This window comes from Camelus ferus, chromosome 9 (genome assembly GCF_009834535.1).
Source record: "Camelus ferus isolate YT-003-E chromosome 9, BCGSAC_Cfer_1.0, whole genome shotgun sequence".
Classification (NCBI taxonomy): Eukaryota; Metazoa; Chordata; class Mammalia; order Artiodactyla; family Camelidae; genus Camelus; species Camelus ferus.
The window spans coordinates 48,551,515-48,567,174 of NC_045704.1; the positions used below are offsets into that span (position 1 = coordinate 48,551,515).

General features: G+C 42.7%; 1 protein-coding gene across 1 annotated transcript in view; it reads left to right on the plus strand.

The window, feature by feature from the left end:
- Positions 1 to 15,660, plus strand: part of HYDIN (HYDIN axonemal central pair apparatus protein) — a 373,932-nt gene that overhangs the window by 309,589 nt on the left and 48,683 nt on the right. Inside the window, exons 52-60 of the mRNA XM_032486698.1 lie at positions 232 to 351; positions 3,038 to 3,197; positions 3,302 to 3,474; positions 4,088 to 4,286; positions 7,878 to 7,977; positions 9,332 to 9,431; positions 11,477 to 11,645; positions 12,165 to 12,403; positions 14,017 to 14,134. Of these exons, the coding sequence (XP_032342589.1) occupies positions 232 to 351; positions 3,038 to 3,197; positions 3,302 to 3,474; positions 4,088 to 4,286; positions 7,878 to 7,977; positions 9,332 to 9,431; positions 11,477 to 11,645; positions 12,165 to 12,403; positions 14,017 to 14,134 (1,378 nt within the window). The remainder of the gene's footprint in view (positions 1 to 231; positions 352 to 3,037; positions 3,198 to 3,301; positions 3,475 to 4,087; positions 4,287 to 7,877; positions 7,978 to 9,331; positions 9,432 to 11,476; positions 11,646 to 12,164; positions 12,404 to 14,016; positions 14,135 to 15,660) is intronic.

Below are 15,660 nucleotides of genomic sequence, written 5' to 3' on the forward strand. Positions count from 1 at the left end.
CCACTGGGAATCATTCTTCTCCAGTTCAAACTTCTCTCTTTACTCAGAGGTGGGGAAGGAAGGACACAGGAATAAAGGCTGAATAAATGTCCTCAAATTAAGAGTCATTCTATCTCCAGACACCTGGACCCTTTGCTGAACAGGGAGTATTGAGTTCATGTAAACATCAAGTGGTGGCATTGAACTTCCATTCAGACAGCGTCTCTTCCCCTCTTCCTCCCCCATGTCCAGAGTGGTATTTCCTCAGTGGAAGATGGATATGAATCCGAACGAGGTCATCTTTAAGAAGTATATTGTCAGCATGGAGAGGTTTTACTTCGGTCCACTGCTTTGTGGAAAATCAAGAGATAAGTAAGCTTTCCATTATTTCAAAGCAGATTTCAGACCCCTGAGTTGGACTCATGAATAGCACAAGCAGGGTACCTGTGTAGCCATAGCTTTTACTAACATTGCCTCAGTTAGCCCTGAACCACAAATCAGGACAAAGGGTTCTTGTGCTCCAAGTTTCTGCTAAGCACTCAAGTGAATGGAGGGGCCATTTTCCTAGATGGGGAAGCCTGGAAGAAGAATACATTTTGGGAGGGAAAGGGTAGGATCAAGAGTTCACTTTGGGATGTGTTAAGTTTGAGAAGCTTGGGAGATATAACAGTAGCCACATAAAGCAGGGACTACTCTACATAGTTTTGATTCTCAGAGGAGAGTCTGTCTTCAAGACAACAAAAATCATGAGTGTGGATGAGATCACCTAAGATGAGAGTACACAGTAAGGATAGAAGAACCACGAATGGCGCTCCAAAGAACTCTACCACTCAGAAGAGGAGAAACCAACAAAAGAGCTATTGTGGAAACCAAGAAAAGGTGGTGTCATGGAGCTATGAGAAGGGGGCATGGTCAGCTATGTTGACTGTGACAGAGAGGGCAGAAAGATGAGGACATCAGCATCCACAGAGTTCAGTAACATGAAAGTCAGAGGAGCCTTGGCAAGAGCCCTTTAGGGAGGATTTCTGAAGATGAAGCCCAAATAAAGTGAGTTGAGGAGTCTGTGGGAGGTGAGAATGGAGGCAGAGTGTGGAGATAGCTCTTTGGAAAAGCTTGGCTCTGAAGGGAGATGGAGGTTGTCGAGGATGGGATGGAGACATGGAGTACAGAGGAGGTTTTTTGTACACTGTTGTTTTTACGATGTTCAGATGTCAAGAGGAAGTAGGGAGGAAGAAGTTAGAATTTCTGGAGAAAGTAAGGGCCATTGGTGGTGTAGCTCCCTGAGACAACACAATGGGACTGGGGATGCTGGTCTTTGCCAGGAAGAGGGACTTTCATCTGACACGGACGGAAGAAGGTGAGATGCATTCAGGTGCAGGGAAGCTTATAGACTTCACTGAAATGGTGAGGAGGTTCCATACAGCTGTTTCTTTTCTCCATGATGAATGATGGGAGGTCATCCCTAACAGTGAAGAAAGTGGGAGGAAGTGTAAAATGTTGAGAGAATGGAGAAGGTTCTGCACAAAGTGGAAGAGGAAGAATATTAGAGAAATAGACTAAGATTATCAGGCAGGACTTAGGGCCTGGATAAGGTTGATGATCATAAATATTTAGTGACACTAATTTTTTTAGTTATATATAAATTGCGTTTTGTATAGGCAGAAAGGTGAGACCAAAACTAGAACCAAGGTCTCAACCATGTCTTCATTCAAGCTAGATTTATTGTCTTAAGTAGAGAGTCTCTGTGTCTATGCTTACTTGGTGGAACTAATGAGCCAACTTTGTTCTCCATTCCCTTTATAACCTCTGGTTTATTTCCAAGATGCTGGACTAGAAAATTAAGGTGAAGAGGGTTTACTGTTGATGGAGAGGATCTTCCAGGCCCAATGGAAAGAAGGGCTTAGGAGGGAGGAGGAGTGTGGGTCAGGTTGATGGACATGATGTACAGAGCAGCCTGGGAATCGTGGAAATGATGGCCATTAAGAGAGGCATCTGTTCTAGGCATCACTGGAATTAACCAGGATGTGGGGCCAGACAGCAGTGATCCAGGAGGGCAATTCGTGATCCCAAAACAAGTATCATCCATCTATTCTTTTAAGTCTTGTTGATCCTCAATGTCTTTATCTGCAAAGTGGGAAAACAGTAGCACCTACTACACAGTTTTCTGAAGACTGAACTGGATCATGCACATGGAACTTTTAGCACAGTGCTGGGTGGTGGTGATTATGCCACCCCTCTGGCAGTTACACACAGAGTGCTCTGTGTCTCTGATTCTGACTTAGTCTCTGCCGTTCCCTTTCCTTCCTTCCTGCATCATATCCTGTCCAGAGGGCTTTTCAGATGGTTTCTGGGTACCAGTGGGTACTCTGGTGTCCTGCTTCCTTGACCTGTGCTTTGATCTCCAATGATGTGTGTGTTCATTGGTATTTCTTGTGCCTTCTGTGGTTCCTTTTCTGTTTGGTACCATTAACTGAGCAGCTTCCAATTCTTACAGTGCTCGACTCTGTGGATCTCTCCCTAAGGTACTAGGAAACAGAAACAGCCTTGCAATAGTGAACAGTGCCAAAGGAATCCATGTCAGAACAGTAACATCCTGTGCAAGTGTAGAAGGCAATCAATGAGGTCATGTCTAAGACAGACATGAAATTAAAAGTTACTCAAATGATCATCTCTCCTGGAGGTATAAGCCATGGAAAGCATAGAGATGCATATTTCTCAGTTAGAAATCTTTGCAACAGTAATAAGTACCATTTATTGGGCACTTGATATCTGCAGATGTCCTAAGAGCATTAGCTGCACTATTTCATGTAATACTCATAGAAATCCTAAGAGACATTATCATCCCATCTTAGAGATGAGGAGACCAAGGCTTGGCGGAATTGAGGTCACGTCACAGCTGCAAATCTTCACAACAAAGCCTGTGTTCCTAGCCACCATGCCATGGCCTCTGTGTAACCACATTATCCTTTGAAATTCCTTTGCACCTCACAGTCTCCTTTTGCACCTGAATTCTCAGTCAGTCCTCACATCCACATCCCTAATTTTTGTTCATTTCCAGGTACAAATCATCCTTGTTTCCAGGCAACATGGAGACCCTGACAATCCTGAACAGTTCCCCAATGGTCGTGGAAGTGTTCTTCTGTTTTCAGAATGATGTCAAAGCAAACACCTACTTCTTGGAGCCCATCACCATGGTGCTGAAACCCAATGAGCAGCAGGTACAGTCATGTGGAAACAAGTCCATTAGGGCAAGACCTTCATAGGAAATTTGAGGCCTTTATGTCCTCGATATAAATGTACTTTGTTTTGATTCTTCTGTTAGATGCTGAATGTATGGGCCTACCCCACTGCGGTTGGTGTCTTTGAAGACAGCATTGTCTGCTGCATCAAGGAGAACCCAGAGCCAGCTGTCTTCAAGTTAAGCTGCCAGGGGGTCCGCCCAGAACTAGAGCTGGACCCCAAACAATTGCATTTTGACCGGCTCTTGCTGCACAGGTCAGAGTTCTGAATGATACCAGGACTGGAATGAAATATAAAGAAATTTAGTTCTAATGTGACCAGTTCATCCTGATTTGCTTGGGACTGACCTGGTTTTAGTATTGAAAATTCTGCGTTCTGGGAAACTTCTGGTCCTGTGCAAATCAGGATGGATAGTAACCTTATGAGTTCACATGTTGTCAACTTGGGCTCAATGAATAGAAGTCAGCAGGGTCAAGGATCCCCTAAAATCAACTGCCAAAGTCTGTGCGTATTTATGTTTTTCTCTGAAGGACTAGCTTTTTCCAGATTTTCAGTCCATCACCCTAAAAGGTTAAGAATCTTGTCTCTAGAAATTAGAGGACAAACAGAGAACACTAGACCACACCTAGAACTTACATATTCATTTACTGAAATTGTATTATTCTAAATAGAGACTATTTATTTCTGGGGTCCTAGGAGAGAATGTTGATATATGTGTCCTGCATTCCTTGGTCATAACCACTAGGCCCCATTCCCTGATAATACTGATCAGTGAACTAGCAGTAATGGAAATAACCAGAAGGGCTTTTTCCTAACCTGCCATACTAAATCAAAATTATATGGAATTGATTTCCTTTGTTCTCTGCAGAAAAGAATCCAAGGTGGTTCTTCTCCGCAATGTTACCCTACTGCCCGTGGCCTGGCGGATCACCAGCTTGGAGCACCTGGGCGAAGACTTCACCGTGTCCGTGATGCAGGGGATCATACCCTCCAAGGCTGAGCAGAGCCTACAAGTGCACTTCCAACCCTCCAAAGCCATCAACATCAAGAAGGCGATTCGGTTAGAGGTGAGGCTTCCTCCATCTTCAGACTCAGTCATCAAAATGTGTACACATTGGATTCCCTCACACACACACACATACACATAGAGACACACACACAGACATACATATAATAAGCCAGCTCTCTTTATTACACACTCCTATCTGATCCCTGCTGGACAGCCCCCAACTCACAATATTCTGCTCCGCATACAACTCTAAGCTCCATAAAGGCAGTCCTGTTCATGGCTGATTTCCCAGTGCCAGAAACAGAGCACTCAGTCAATGCAGAGTGAATGAGTGAATTAATGAATGAATGAATGCTGTTATTATTCCTTGTAAGCACTAGATTTCTGATTTCAGACCCCCCAAACACAGCCACCCCTCGAGTCCTAACTCAGTAAACGTCACCCTCCACCCAGTTGCTCCCAACAGATACCTAGGAATCATCCTTGATCCCCCTCTTTTTCTTATGGCCTCCCCTCCAACCCAGTCCTCCAACAAGTCTTGTCAGTTCTGTCTCCCACTGCATCTTCTGCCCATCCACTTCTCTGTCTACACTGCCGCTGCCACCGTCATCCAGGCCACCTGCATCATCTCTCACTCAGACTCCATAGAGGCTCCCTAACTAGCTTCCATCTTCCCTCTCCCTCCAAGTGTCCAGAGGGATCTTTACAATGTCAGTCAAAACAGGTCACCCTTTCCTAATGCACGAGACAGTCTTCCCATTGCAATAAGAATAAAGCCCAGGGTCCTCACCTGCTTCTGAGTACCTACCTACCTCTATATCTGCATCAAGTTTTATCTGCCTTGGGACCCTGGCCTTGCAGCCAGGAATGTTGTCCCTATGCTCTGTGGGGAGTTGGCTCCTGCCTGAGGGTCTGCTGTACAACATTGCCTCAACTGGGTTCTTCTAGTCACCCACTGAGGAAATCTCATTATTTGTGGTCACTCACCCTGTCTCCCATCCTTCAGGGCACCTACTCTATTCAGACATCATCCTGTTTCAATTTACTCCTTATGTTAGCACCAGTGAGGCAAGACCTCACCTCACTTGCTCCTCATCTGTATTGCTTCCAGATGGCTGCCAAAATGAATGACCACAAAATGAGTGGTTTAAAATAACAGACATTTATTCTCCTACAGTTCTGGAGGTCAGAAGTTCAAAATCAAGGTGTCTACAGGGCCAAGCTGTCTCTGAAGGCTCCAGAGGATAATTCTTCCTGCCTCTTTCAGCTTCTAGTGGCTCCAGGTGTTTCTTGGCTTGTGGCCACATCACTCAAATCTCTGCTTCAATCTTCACACAGCCTCTCCCTCTATCTATGTCTTCTCTTCTGTCTCTTATAAGGATACTTCCCTTGGATCTAGGGCCCACCTGGATAACCCAGGATGATCTCATCTGCAGATCTTTAACTTAATCACATCTGCAAGGACTCTTTTTCCAAATAAAGTCATATTCACAGGTTCCAAGGTTTAAGACATGGTTATACCTTTCGGGGGCCACCATTCAACCCACTGCCCCATCATATCCCCAGTGTCTAGCACAGGCCTAGATGTAGAGCACTCAGTAGAATCTGTTGAATGAATGAGTGAATGTCACTGACTTTTGATGTTTGAATTGATTCTGCAACAATTAAGAAGTCACCCAAGCTTCTCTTCAAATACCTCCAGGGACAGAAAACTTCACAAGCATTTCCAAGTAGCCTCATCTGTCCTTTGAACATGTCTGACTATCACTTCTTCCTGGGGTTGAGCTCAGATTTCTCCCTGTAATTTACACACATTGATCCTGTTTCCACCTTTTGGGGCCAGTCACTGGATCTAATTAATCTGTCTTATCACCTACCCGTGACAGCCCTTCAGATAGCTGAAGACAAATATTGATAGATTCATCCAATCCACAAATGCGTATGAACCCCAGAGGTGATAGTCAGCATTTTCAACACCAGTTTCTACACGACACGGATCTCTGCACAATGAATCCAGGCCACATAGCTGGTGTAGGGTGCCAGATGTGCCAGCTTCATCCGTTAGTTACTGAATCATGGGGAGTCCAGGGTTTCCCATGGTGGGGTTGCAGGAGGCAAGCAGCAAGGGAACACTTGGAGGGGTCCCAAGTGTCATCGTGACATCTCTTTATCAACTAGTATGGAAAATTTTCTGTAATTTAACAGTTGACGTCACATTCCTGTATGTTTCAGCCAAAGCAGATAGAGTGGGTCTCCCAAGCTCCCAAAATGGTCTAAGGTTTCCCTTCCTCAGGTTATATTCCTTCACCATCTACATGAGGAAATGCCTTGCTTTCTGGTCCCTTTGGAAAGTGCTCTGGTGAGCTCTATTTTATTTTTGTACCTCTTAAATTGGCCTTCCTATTTTCCTCAATTACAAAATTTAATCCCCCACCCCCTAACCCCCCACCTCCACCATCTAGCAAGGAAACAAAGGAAACAGAGTGTTCTGGGTCCTTGGTATCAGTAGAAGAATCCTATATAAATCCTGGGGCTGATAGTCCAAGTTCTTTGTCTTATTTTTCTCTTCTGCTGCCTGCCCTTCTTATCATCTCTGTCAGAGGTTGAACTTCAAAAGAAAGGAGATAAACTCAAGTCGGTCCAATTTGCTCTGTGGAACATTGATAAAATGCTTGATGAAAGAAAAGATAGAAACTCTGAATTAAAACTTGAGTTTGGTGACAGCTACAAATTGCCTCTTGCCACCCGAAGCACATGCAGTGGGGAGCTGGTGGCTTAGTTTTTCAACTTGAGGTTTCAGCAGAGAGGTGGGTAGTCTCCAGGCAGATGCAGGAGAGCCACACCCACTGCCCGCAAGTGCTCTTTTCCCTAACAAACAGACCCTTTATTGCCCCATGGTTAGTCTCAGGAGTCAACAGTTGGATCCAGCTGACAGCTGACACTGGTGGGTTCAGATGCTCCTCAGGACAGTAAGGGAGGGATTACCACCAGGGACAACCACTGTGTTAGGGTGGGGGTGGTGTGCAGTGAGCAGCTGGAGGCTAGGAGTCTTGCCTTTTTTTTTAAAAAAACATTTCCAGCTTTAATAGTAATGATGTTCACGTTTAAAAAAAAAAACTAAAATTTCCAAAAGAGGAACACTAAACATTCATTTTATATGAAAAATCTAGCACTTTTACACAGGTCAAATCAGAACTAAAGAACAGAACAATTCAGATTTATAAAATGAGTAAAGCAAGGATAATTTAGAATGTAAAAGTTTTTCCTTTCAGCTGTCAGAAAAATGCTCTTCTGTTTATTTGATTTACAAGTTCAAAGAACACTTCCCTGCAATGTATACTCACAACCCAAACTTCAGTAATATAGTGACAATCATGCACATTATTGAAACCCAGTACATGGACAGGATGGAAAAATGCAGTCCCTTCTCCCCATCCTCATACAGACTGTCAACACCGGCATTCCCCAAAGGGTATTGTGACGAACACTCATCCTGCCAAATGCTCAGTGAAAGCAAAAGCTAAATCCGTTTCATAAGTATCCCTTACCATCTCCCCTTCTTCATGACTCCCCCTGCACGTCACATAGTTCAGGCTCCAACTACCTCCTTGGTCTTGCTTTTACTGAAGAGTTTCTCTTGCCCGGACAGGTTTTAGATGTGGACAATCTTGTTGGTGTTGTTCAGATCGAAAACATCCTGGTCTTTGCTGAGTCCTATGACGTTGCCTTGGACATCACCTTCCCCAAAGGTCTGTTGACACCTTCAAGGAAAGGGTATTTAGAAGTCATGTCTTTCAGGGCCATATATTTCGTGTGTAGAGAAAGACCTGTGGTGGTGGGAGAGAGAGGTGGAATTTAGATAGTGAGAGTGCTAGGAGACAAGAGATGGTCAAAGTATAAAGTCTGCAGAACTCTTTTCTGTACTATCATCTGAGAGTGAGTTCTTATCAGCCTGCCTGTATTTCTTTTCTATTGCTGCCCTAACAAATTACCACAAACTCTGTGGCTCAAAACAATGCACATTTCTTATCTTACAGTTCTGGAGGTCAGAAATCCAAAATGGATCTCACTGGTCTAAAATTAAGGTGTGAGCAAGGATGCACTCCTTTCCCAAGGTTCTGGGGGAGAATCCATTTCCTTGCCTTTTCTACCTTCTAGAAGCCATGCACATTCCTTGGCTCATGGTATGTGCCATGGTATGCGACCCCCATCCTCCATCTTCAACATCAGCTGTGTTGGGTCACATCTTTCCCACACTGCCATCTCTCTGGTTCTCCCACCTCTGTCTCCTTCTTCTGCTTTTCAGGACCTTTGTGATTACTTGGGGCCCACCCAGAGAATCCAGGATAATCACCCTTATTTTAAAGTCAGATGATAAGCAACCTTGAGTCCACCTGATACTTTAATTTCCCTTTGCCTGTAAACTAGCATAATCCAGAAATTAGGACATGGACATCTTAGGGCTTGTGGACAGAGCATTATTCTGCTGACTCAGCAAGGCTTGAGAATGTTAAAGCTATGTATTTGCCTAGAGATCATTAGTCTCATGTATGATAACATTTATTACAGCATTATGTATAATAATGAAAGATTAGCAATACCCTAAACGTCTATCGATAATGGAATATTACTGTTGTAGGAATAATACTATATATCATAAATAGCTACGTCATGGTATATTGTGCAGCCATTAAAATCACATTTATGGGGAGTTTTTAATTATGTGGGAAGATGCTTATAATGTTACATGAAGTATAACAACATAAATTTATGTTAGATCTCAACTCTGTATGTTATACACTTGATACAAGTTTTTTTTTAAATACTAGAAGTTTTAGCTAATGGGAAACATGAAAAGAAGTACAGTGATCCCAGGATGGAAGCCAGAGGGAACCACCCTCTTGAGTTGGATATAAGAGCAGTGTCTGTGTTTGTTTGCTAAGACTCAATTACAAGAGATTTTTCTAGCCACAGTGTTTTCAGAAAATATGTGCTGTTAACCTGTCACCATAGATGTTCCATGTGAACTTCAGCAGAAAGTCCCCCTGGTTGTCACTCCCATGCGTACTCACCCCTCCCCACCCCGGCCCCTGGCTTCTGCAGGAGCTGAAGGAGGCCTCGATTTTGGGATTGTGAGGGTCTTGGAGGAGGTGAAGCAGCCCCTGCAACTGAAGAACCGTGGGAAATACGAGATCATGTTCAGGTAAACTGAGAATTATCGGTAGGTGGTCATTCACAGTGTAGAGGAGAGTTGCCTGGGAGATTAAGAAAACAAAGTCGATCAAGGAAATCATAAGAACCATCTCTGCTTTTAGCCTCTCTTGGCTTCAAATGAGTAGAATTCCAGCTGCTCATTGACTTTATAGGGCCTCCAAAGGGTCCCCTGAATGCACCTGGAGCCACAGGGGCCTGGGAGTGGGAGCAGAACCTGAGGGGGGAGGTTGAGAAGAGGAGATAGTGGGGTGAGGAAAGGTCTTGGGAGTAGAGGGGGGGACTGGAGATGAGGGATCTGACCTCTAGCTGTCCTGCCCTCCTTCCACCTCCTCTGTTTCATAAGTTGGTGTTCTACATAGGATTTCATGCAAAGAAGGGGTTTTCCAGTTTTCTTTTTTAATTTTAAGAATCACTGTTTTTTAGATTCTAAATGGCAGCCAGGTGGAATAGAGCTTTAGCTTGTGCTCATCCTTGAGATTAAAATTGAAACACTAGGGGAAGGGTATATAGCTCAGTGGTAGAGCGCATTACCCTCCACCAAAAAAAAAAAAAAAAATGAAAAACTAAATAAGGGAAATTCCTCTGAAAGGAGAGGGTGGCACTGGGGACAGGGAAGGAGGGGGTCACTAGCACCCATGGCCAGTCGATTTTATGAAAGATCATCCTTTCCTTTCCCCAGAAGGATGATAAAGGGACATCCCTCGCTCGCAGACTTGGAAGGAATTCAGTATATCCATGATAGTTTCATTTCAGTTCAAGGAATGCTGAGATTAGAGAGGTCCCACCTCAATACTCCCATATTTTAAAACCATAAATTGAAATAAATAAATAAATAAATATCAATTAAAGCTGAACAAGCCTAGGAGAAAGCCACGGTCACTTTGAAATTAGTGCTGAATGGAATCTTGTCCGTCATGGGTTTCATTTTAAATTATGACAGGGCTTTAGCTCTGCTCTTTTAGGATGCATGGGCCAGAGTCTCCCTTGGGTTGGAACATGTGATCAAGGTTCATTGAATGGATGTGCAGGGCAATGAGGAAGCACAGGCACCATGCATACAGCAATGAAAGGGCCAGATCTCCTGGAGCATGGGGGTGACATTTGGGTCCCCATGGCAACTCCAGGTATTTGGCCTCATCTTGAGTTCCTTGCTCCAGCTCTAGTCCCCCTGCCATCTCATGAGTCAACTTTTCTCTGTGGCATGTCACCTCACCTGCACAGGGCTGTGGCCTCCCTTTCTGAGCACCTCTGTTGCTTGACTTCTGCACCCCTCTTCTCTCCTTCCTTAGAGCCCCTGGCTTCTTCATCCCTTTTCCCTCTATGCATACTGCATTCAGTCTCAGAGCAACGAGGTGGGGAGACAAAGTGAGAGAGGGAGATAGGGAGAGAGAGACAGGGAGAGGGAGAAATGGAGTAATTTAGTTGATTCTTATCCAGCATCACATGTCCCTGTTGGACAGAGATCTCCTGCCAGGTCACCTCTTAACCACAGGCTGTCTTTGCCTCAGGCATCAATCCCTGGCCTGGTCAATCCTGGCTAAAGAGGGGAGATCACAGAGTATGAAGCACAGTGAACACTGCTAGGCATAGTGATTATATAGGGCTGAGGACATGGCAGATATTTAACAGTTTGGAGTCTCCTCTCTAGTATCTTGGGTTCCATAGATAATGACTAAAACTGACTTTTTTCTTAATTATATTTTTTATTGAAGTGTAGTTGATTTACAATGTTAGTTTCAGGTGAACAGCAAAGCGATTCAGTTATATACATACACATACACATATATACATACACACACATACACATATATTTTTTCAGGTTCTTTTCCATTATCTTACTACAAAAAATTGAACAGAGTTTCCTGTGCTATACAGTAGGTCCTTGTTGTTTATTGTATATATAGTAGAATGTATCTGTTAATCCCAAATACCTAATTTATCCCTCCCTTCCCTTTCCCCTTTGGTAACCATAGTTTATTTTGTATGTCCATGAGTCCTTTTTTGTAAAACTGACTTTTTATTCTTGTCTTTCAGCTTCTCCGTAGACTCCTTAGGGATCTCAGCAATCAATATGAGTTCCATGATCTCAGTCCAACCCAAGAAGGGCTCGCTGACCGCAATGGAAAAGCCCACAAATGTCCAGGTATTCTTTCGTGCAAGAAAGGAAGTGAAGGTTGAGCACCAGCCAGTTCTGCGCTGTCAGGTAAGAGAGTTCAAAGGGAGGACGCATCTGGTGGCAGGACTGTGGGACTCATGTTGAAAAGAAGAGTACATGTGGCGGGGATGGGGAGGGGGTGGCCTGGTGGCAACAAGAGAGGATACACCAGGGTGTGGTCCCCAACTACAGACATGGGTAGGTCCAGTGGGAGGGGTGCAAAGTCATCAGAAACTGAGAGCCTGAGAGGAAATGTGGCCCCTGGTCTTTGGAAGAGACCAGAACAGAGACAAGGAAGCTGAGTTCAGTCATCAAGTGCAAAAGAAGAGTGGGAAGGAGAAAACGGGAGGTGAAGTAGATGAAGTTGGTCTCTGTTGACCCATGGCTGGTACACAGTAAGTTTTATGTTAGCATTTACCAATATTGTTGATGCAGTAATATAAAGAGAATGAAATAAAGAAACTGGCTTCATGTCAGTGATGAAAATAGGGAATGAAGTAGACAGTCATGGGAATTCTGGAGCTGTGCTGGTGGCTGACATCTTCCCAATCTTTCTTCCCTTTCTAGATTATTGAGCCCAATGTCTCAGAGGGAGGTGAAATCATTGCCAGCATCCCCATTAAGTTTTCCGTGAATGCAGTGTTCTCCAAATACAACATCAGCCCCTCTTCCATCATCAACTTTGGGGCTTTGATCTGTGGCACTCGTAAAAGCTCCTCCTTCACCATAGAAAATCAAGGTGTAATCGATTTCAAGTACAACCTTTACAGGCTGACAGGCGAGAACGCCCTTCATCAAAAGAAAGTGTAAGACAAGTATTTATTTAACTCATTCCATTCCCTGGTTAACCAACTAGTGCTTTATATTCTACAATAAGCTCTCATATATTTTGTCTAAATTCACCCAATCTCCTTTTGTGGGTGAAGTTACTAAGGTTTTAAAATGGCCCATCCAACATTATGGAAGATCTTAGTTCTGAACCCAAATTTCTCATGCTTTCTAACTGCTGTCAAATACATGATACGTTTTAATTGAACAAATGTAAAGCCTTCTGCTTGGGATTGTGTCTATTTTCTTGCTGCTTCTAGTGTGCTGTAGTAATGACCACTAAGGCATTATCCCATCTGTGTGGTTCTGTAGAATGTCAAGGGTCTACTGTAACAGCAACCTACATCAAAAGAAATAAAACTGTGCTTCATGCTGGGGATGACAAAGGGTACCCTGGAAATTTGGACCAGATAAAACATGGTAATGCCTTCCCTCTTCTGGGACTGTTTTTTGCCTTTTCCCAATGAAGACACTTTATCATGACACCTAACTTAATAATTGTTCCAATAGTAAAATTCTGTATTCTTCAAAAGGCATCTTTCAATCAATTACCCAAAACAGTTTACCTTTTTGAATGCTTCTGGCTTTTGATTATCATGTTCTTTTTTGGCAAATGAAGGATGGTTTTACCAATTCCCAGGTACTTTGTCCTGACTTTCTATAGAAATGACTTTCTAAATAATGAATTATTAAGATTGACTTTCTAATTAATTGCTTTAAATCAGACATACAGCTTTACATTGTTTGGAGTTGTTTTGTCATTGTTTTGTGGATATCCTCTTCCATTTTGGCAAAATTTGAACATACTAAGACATTTTTTATTAAACTGTCTAAAGTCTCCTCCCTCCAAATTTAATTTCAACCTAATTTTTATCATTTATTTTATAATTTAATAGTGTTTATAGATGTTATAATATAACTTTGTTTTGCTTAACATTGTTTTACATTTTAATTAATTTTTTTATTTTAACATGTACAGATTCATGCAAAATACTCAAAAGGGGGTTGAATGTCAGTTGTTCTGGTTATTAGGCAAATGAATATATAAAAATCTTGTAAGTTTAAAATTGCACCTCAAATACATTTGAATACTTTATGTGAGCTGGCCTCTAAACAAACTAATTATTGGGTAAACTACCTTCAAGTAGAGTGAACAGCTCCAAAACCTATGTTTGTGCTATTGCTTAAACTAAGACTTACAAACACCATGACTCTAAATGTGAAGAAAAGGGACAGAATTAAATCTATTTGTCATTGCACTTTTTAAGTAATACTAGATAAAAGACTTGATGTCTGCAGTTTCCACTCACAGCTTTCCAGTGGACTGAAGTAAACATTTAAAATTATTGTTTTCTTGCAGCAGTTTTTAATGTCCTTATGAATCATATGTAATAAGTACAATTTCTGCATAGTTTTCTCAGAGTTGTTAAATGAGTTTGGCTGATGATAAATAAGCTATGCTACCCAATGCCCTCTTGGGCAAGGAAAGACCTTTCCCCGATTCCTAGGAGAAGGGACCTTGCAAACAGACAGACAGGTGGTGTTTAATGACCACCCCAACCTGAGGGGGTACTCTTGCTTCTTTAATCAGAGTCAGCCATGTTAGACATGCAAGATCCCGAGAAAGCGACAGCTTCTACAGGACTGGCCCTTCCAAAGCAACCAAGTTCCCTGACTCTGTTCAGAAAGACATAAACATCACAAACCAGGTGAGCACCCTTTTCCTTATCCACAGAAAACCTGTAAGGCCAACTCCCAACTAGTTCTTGCAACAAATACCTGCCTAGGACAGCAGGATTTGAATTTTGAATCTTCCTACTGTGGCAGGAATAGTAGTTATAATGAAATGTCACTTTCATCTTAAAAGAAGGAGTTATAACTTAATTTGGATATCCTGTTTTGCTTTAAAACCTTCATTGGCTCCTCACTGCTTTAAAATCAGTTTCTACTCTTCATAAGTATTTTAATCAAGAATCATTTGTTGATGCAAAACAGAAGCCCATTCAGATTGGCTTAAATAAAAGGAGATTTGAAGGCTTTTGCTTCTGGTAAGATGAAGTAGTTATACTTTACCTCATTCCTCCAACTAAGTACAACTAAAAACCATGGACATTATGTATAAAGTAAAAATAGAAGACTAAAAAACGGAGAGAAAAAAATCAGACCAGCAAGGGTCCTTGGGACCCAGTGGACATCCCGGTGGTGAGTTCCCCGAGATTTCTTTTTGCTTCATATATCCCAGACCATGTACTCAAGGAGCCAGCAATTCAGAAACATCAACAAGCACAGAACAAAAAAGCCCCAATAAATGCCTACTCCCACTAGCCAAAGGACCGGGAAAAGGGTAGTCTTGCAAGACATAAAACTTTCAAATAAAAATTGTAATATGACAGTCAAACATGACAGAGAAATCTGTGGTCCTCCCCACTCCTGTAAGCAAAGGCCAGTGGGGAGCCTAGACCTCCACCCATCCAGGCTGTAATGAGGTCCCCCAACCCCCTGCCAGAGTATGTCTGAGAACACTCAGTAGGAAGCCAGACTCTCATTACCCACCACCTTCTCCACTGTTGTCAATGGAGACACCACATAGGGAGCCTTGACTTCCACCTCAGACCAGTGGTAATGAGATGTCCTTCCCATTCTCCTCAGTGAGCCTCCTACCCCATGGCATCAGCAGAACAGTAATGAGACTCTCTTACCCATCCCCACCTGGGAGGTATCAGTTGAGGACTAGTGGAGAACTGGAACACCCACCCTTGCCTGGCAGTAAAAAGAAGTCCAAGTGGGGAATCTGGACTACCTCCCCCACCTGGCAATAGGCAGTGCTCCTCCTTCCCCTGCCAGAGTGGTGTCAGAGAAAGCCTGCTCAAATAGAAGTTAAATAAGATCCAGAGTCTTGTAATAACCAAAATGTCCAAGTTTCAACTAAAAATTACTCATGATAACAAGAACCAGGAAGATCTCAAACTAAATGAAAATAAACAAGCAATAGACGCCGATGCTAAGTTGACCTAAATGTTAGAATTATCTGACAGAGACGTTAAAGCAGCCAACATAAAAGTGCTTCAAGAAGTAATTACAAATATGCTTGAAATAAGTAAATAAATAATAAGTCTCAGCAAAGAAAGAAAATATAAAGAAGAACCAAATGGAAATTTTGGAATTGAACAAATAACCAAAATTTAAAACTCAGTGGATGGGTTGAACAACAGAATGGAGGAAACAAAGGAAAGAA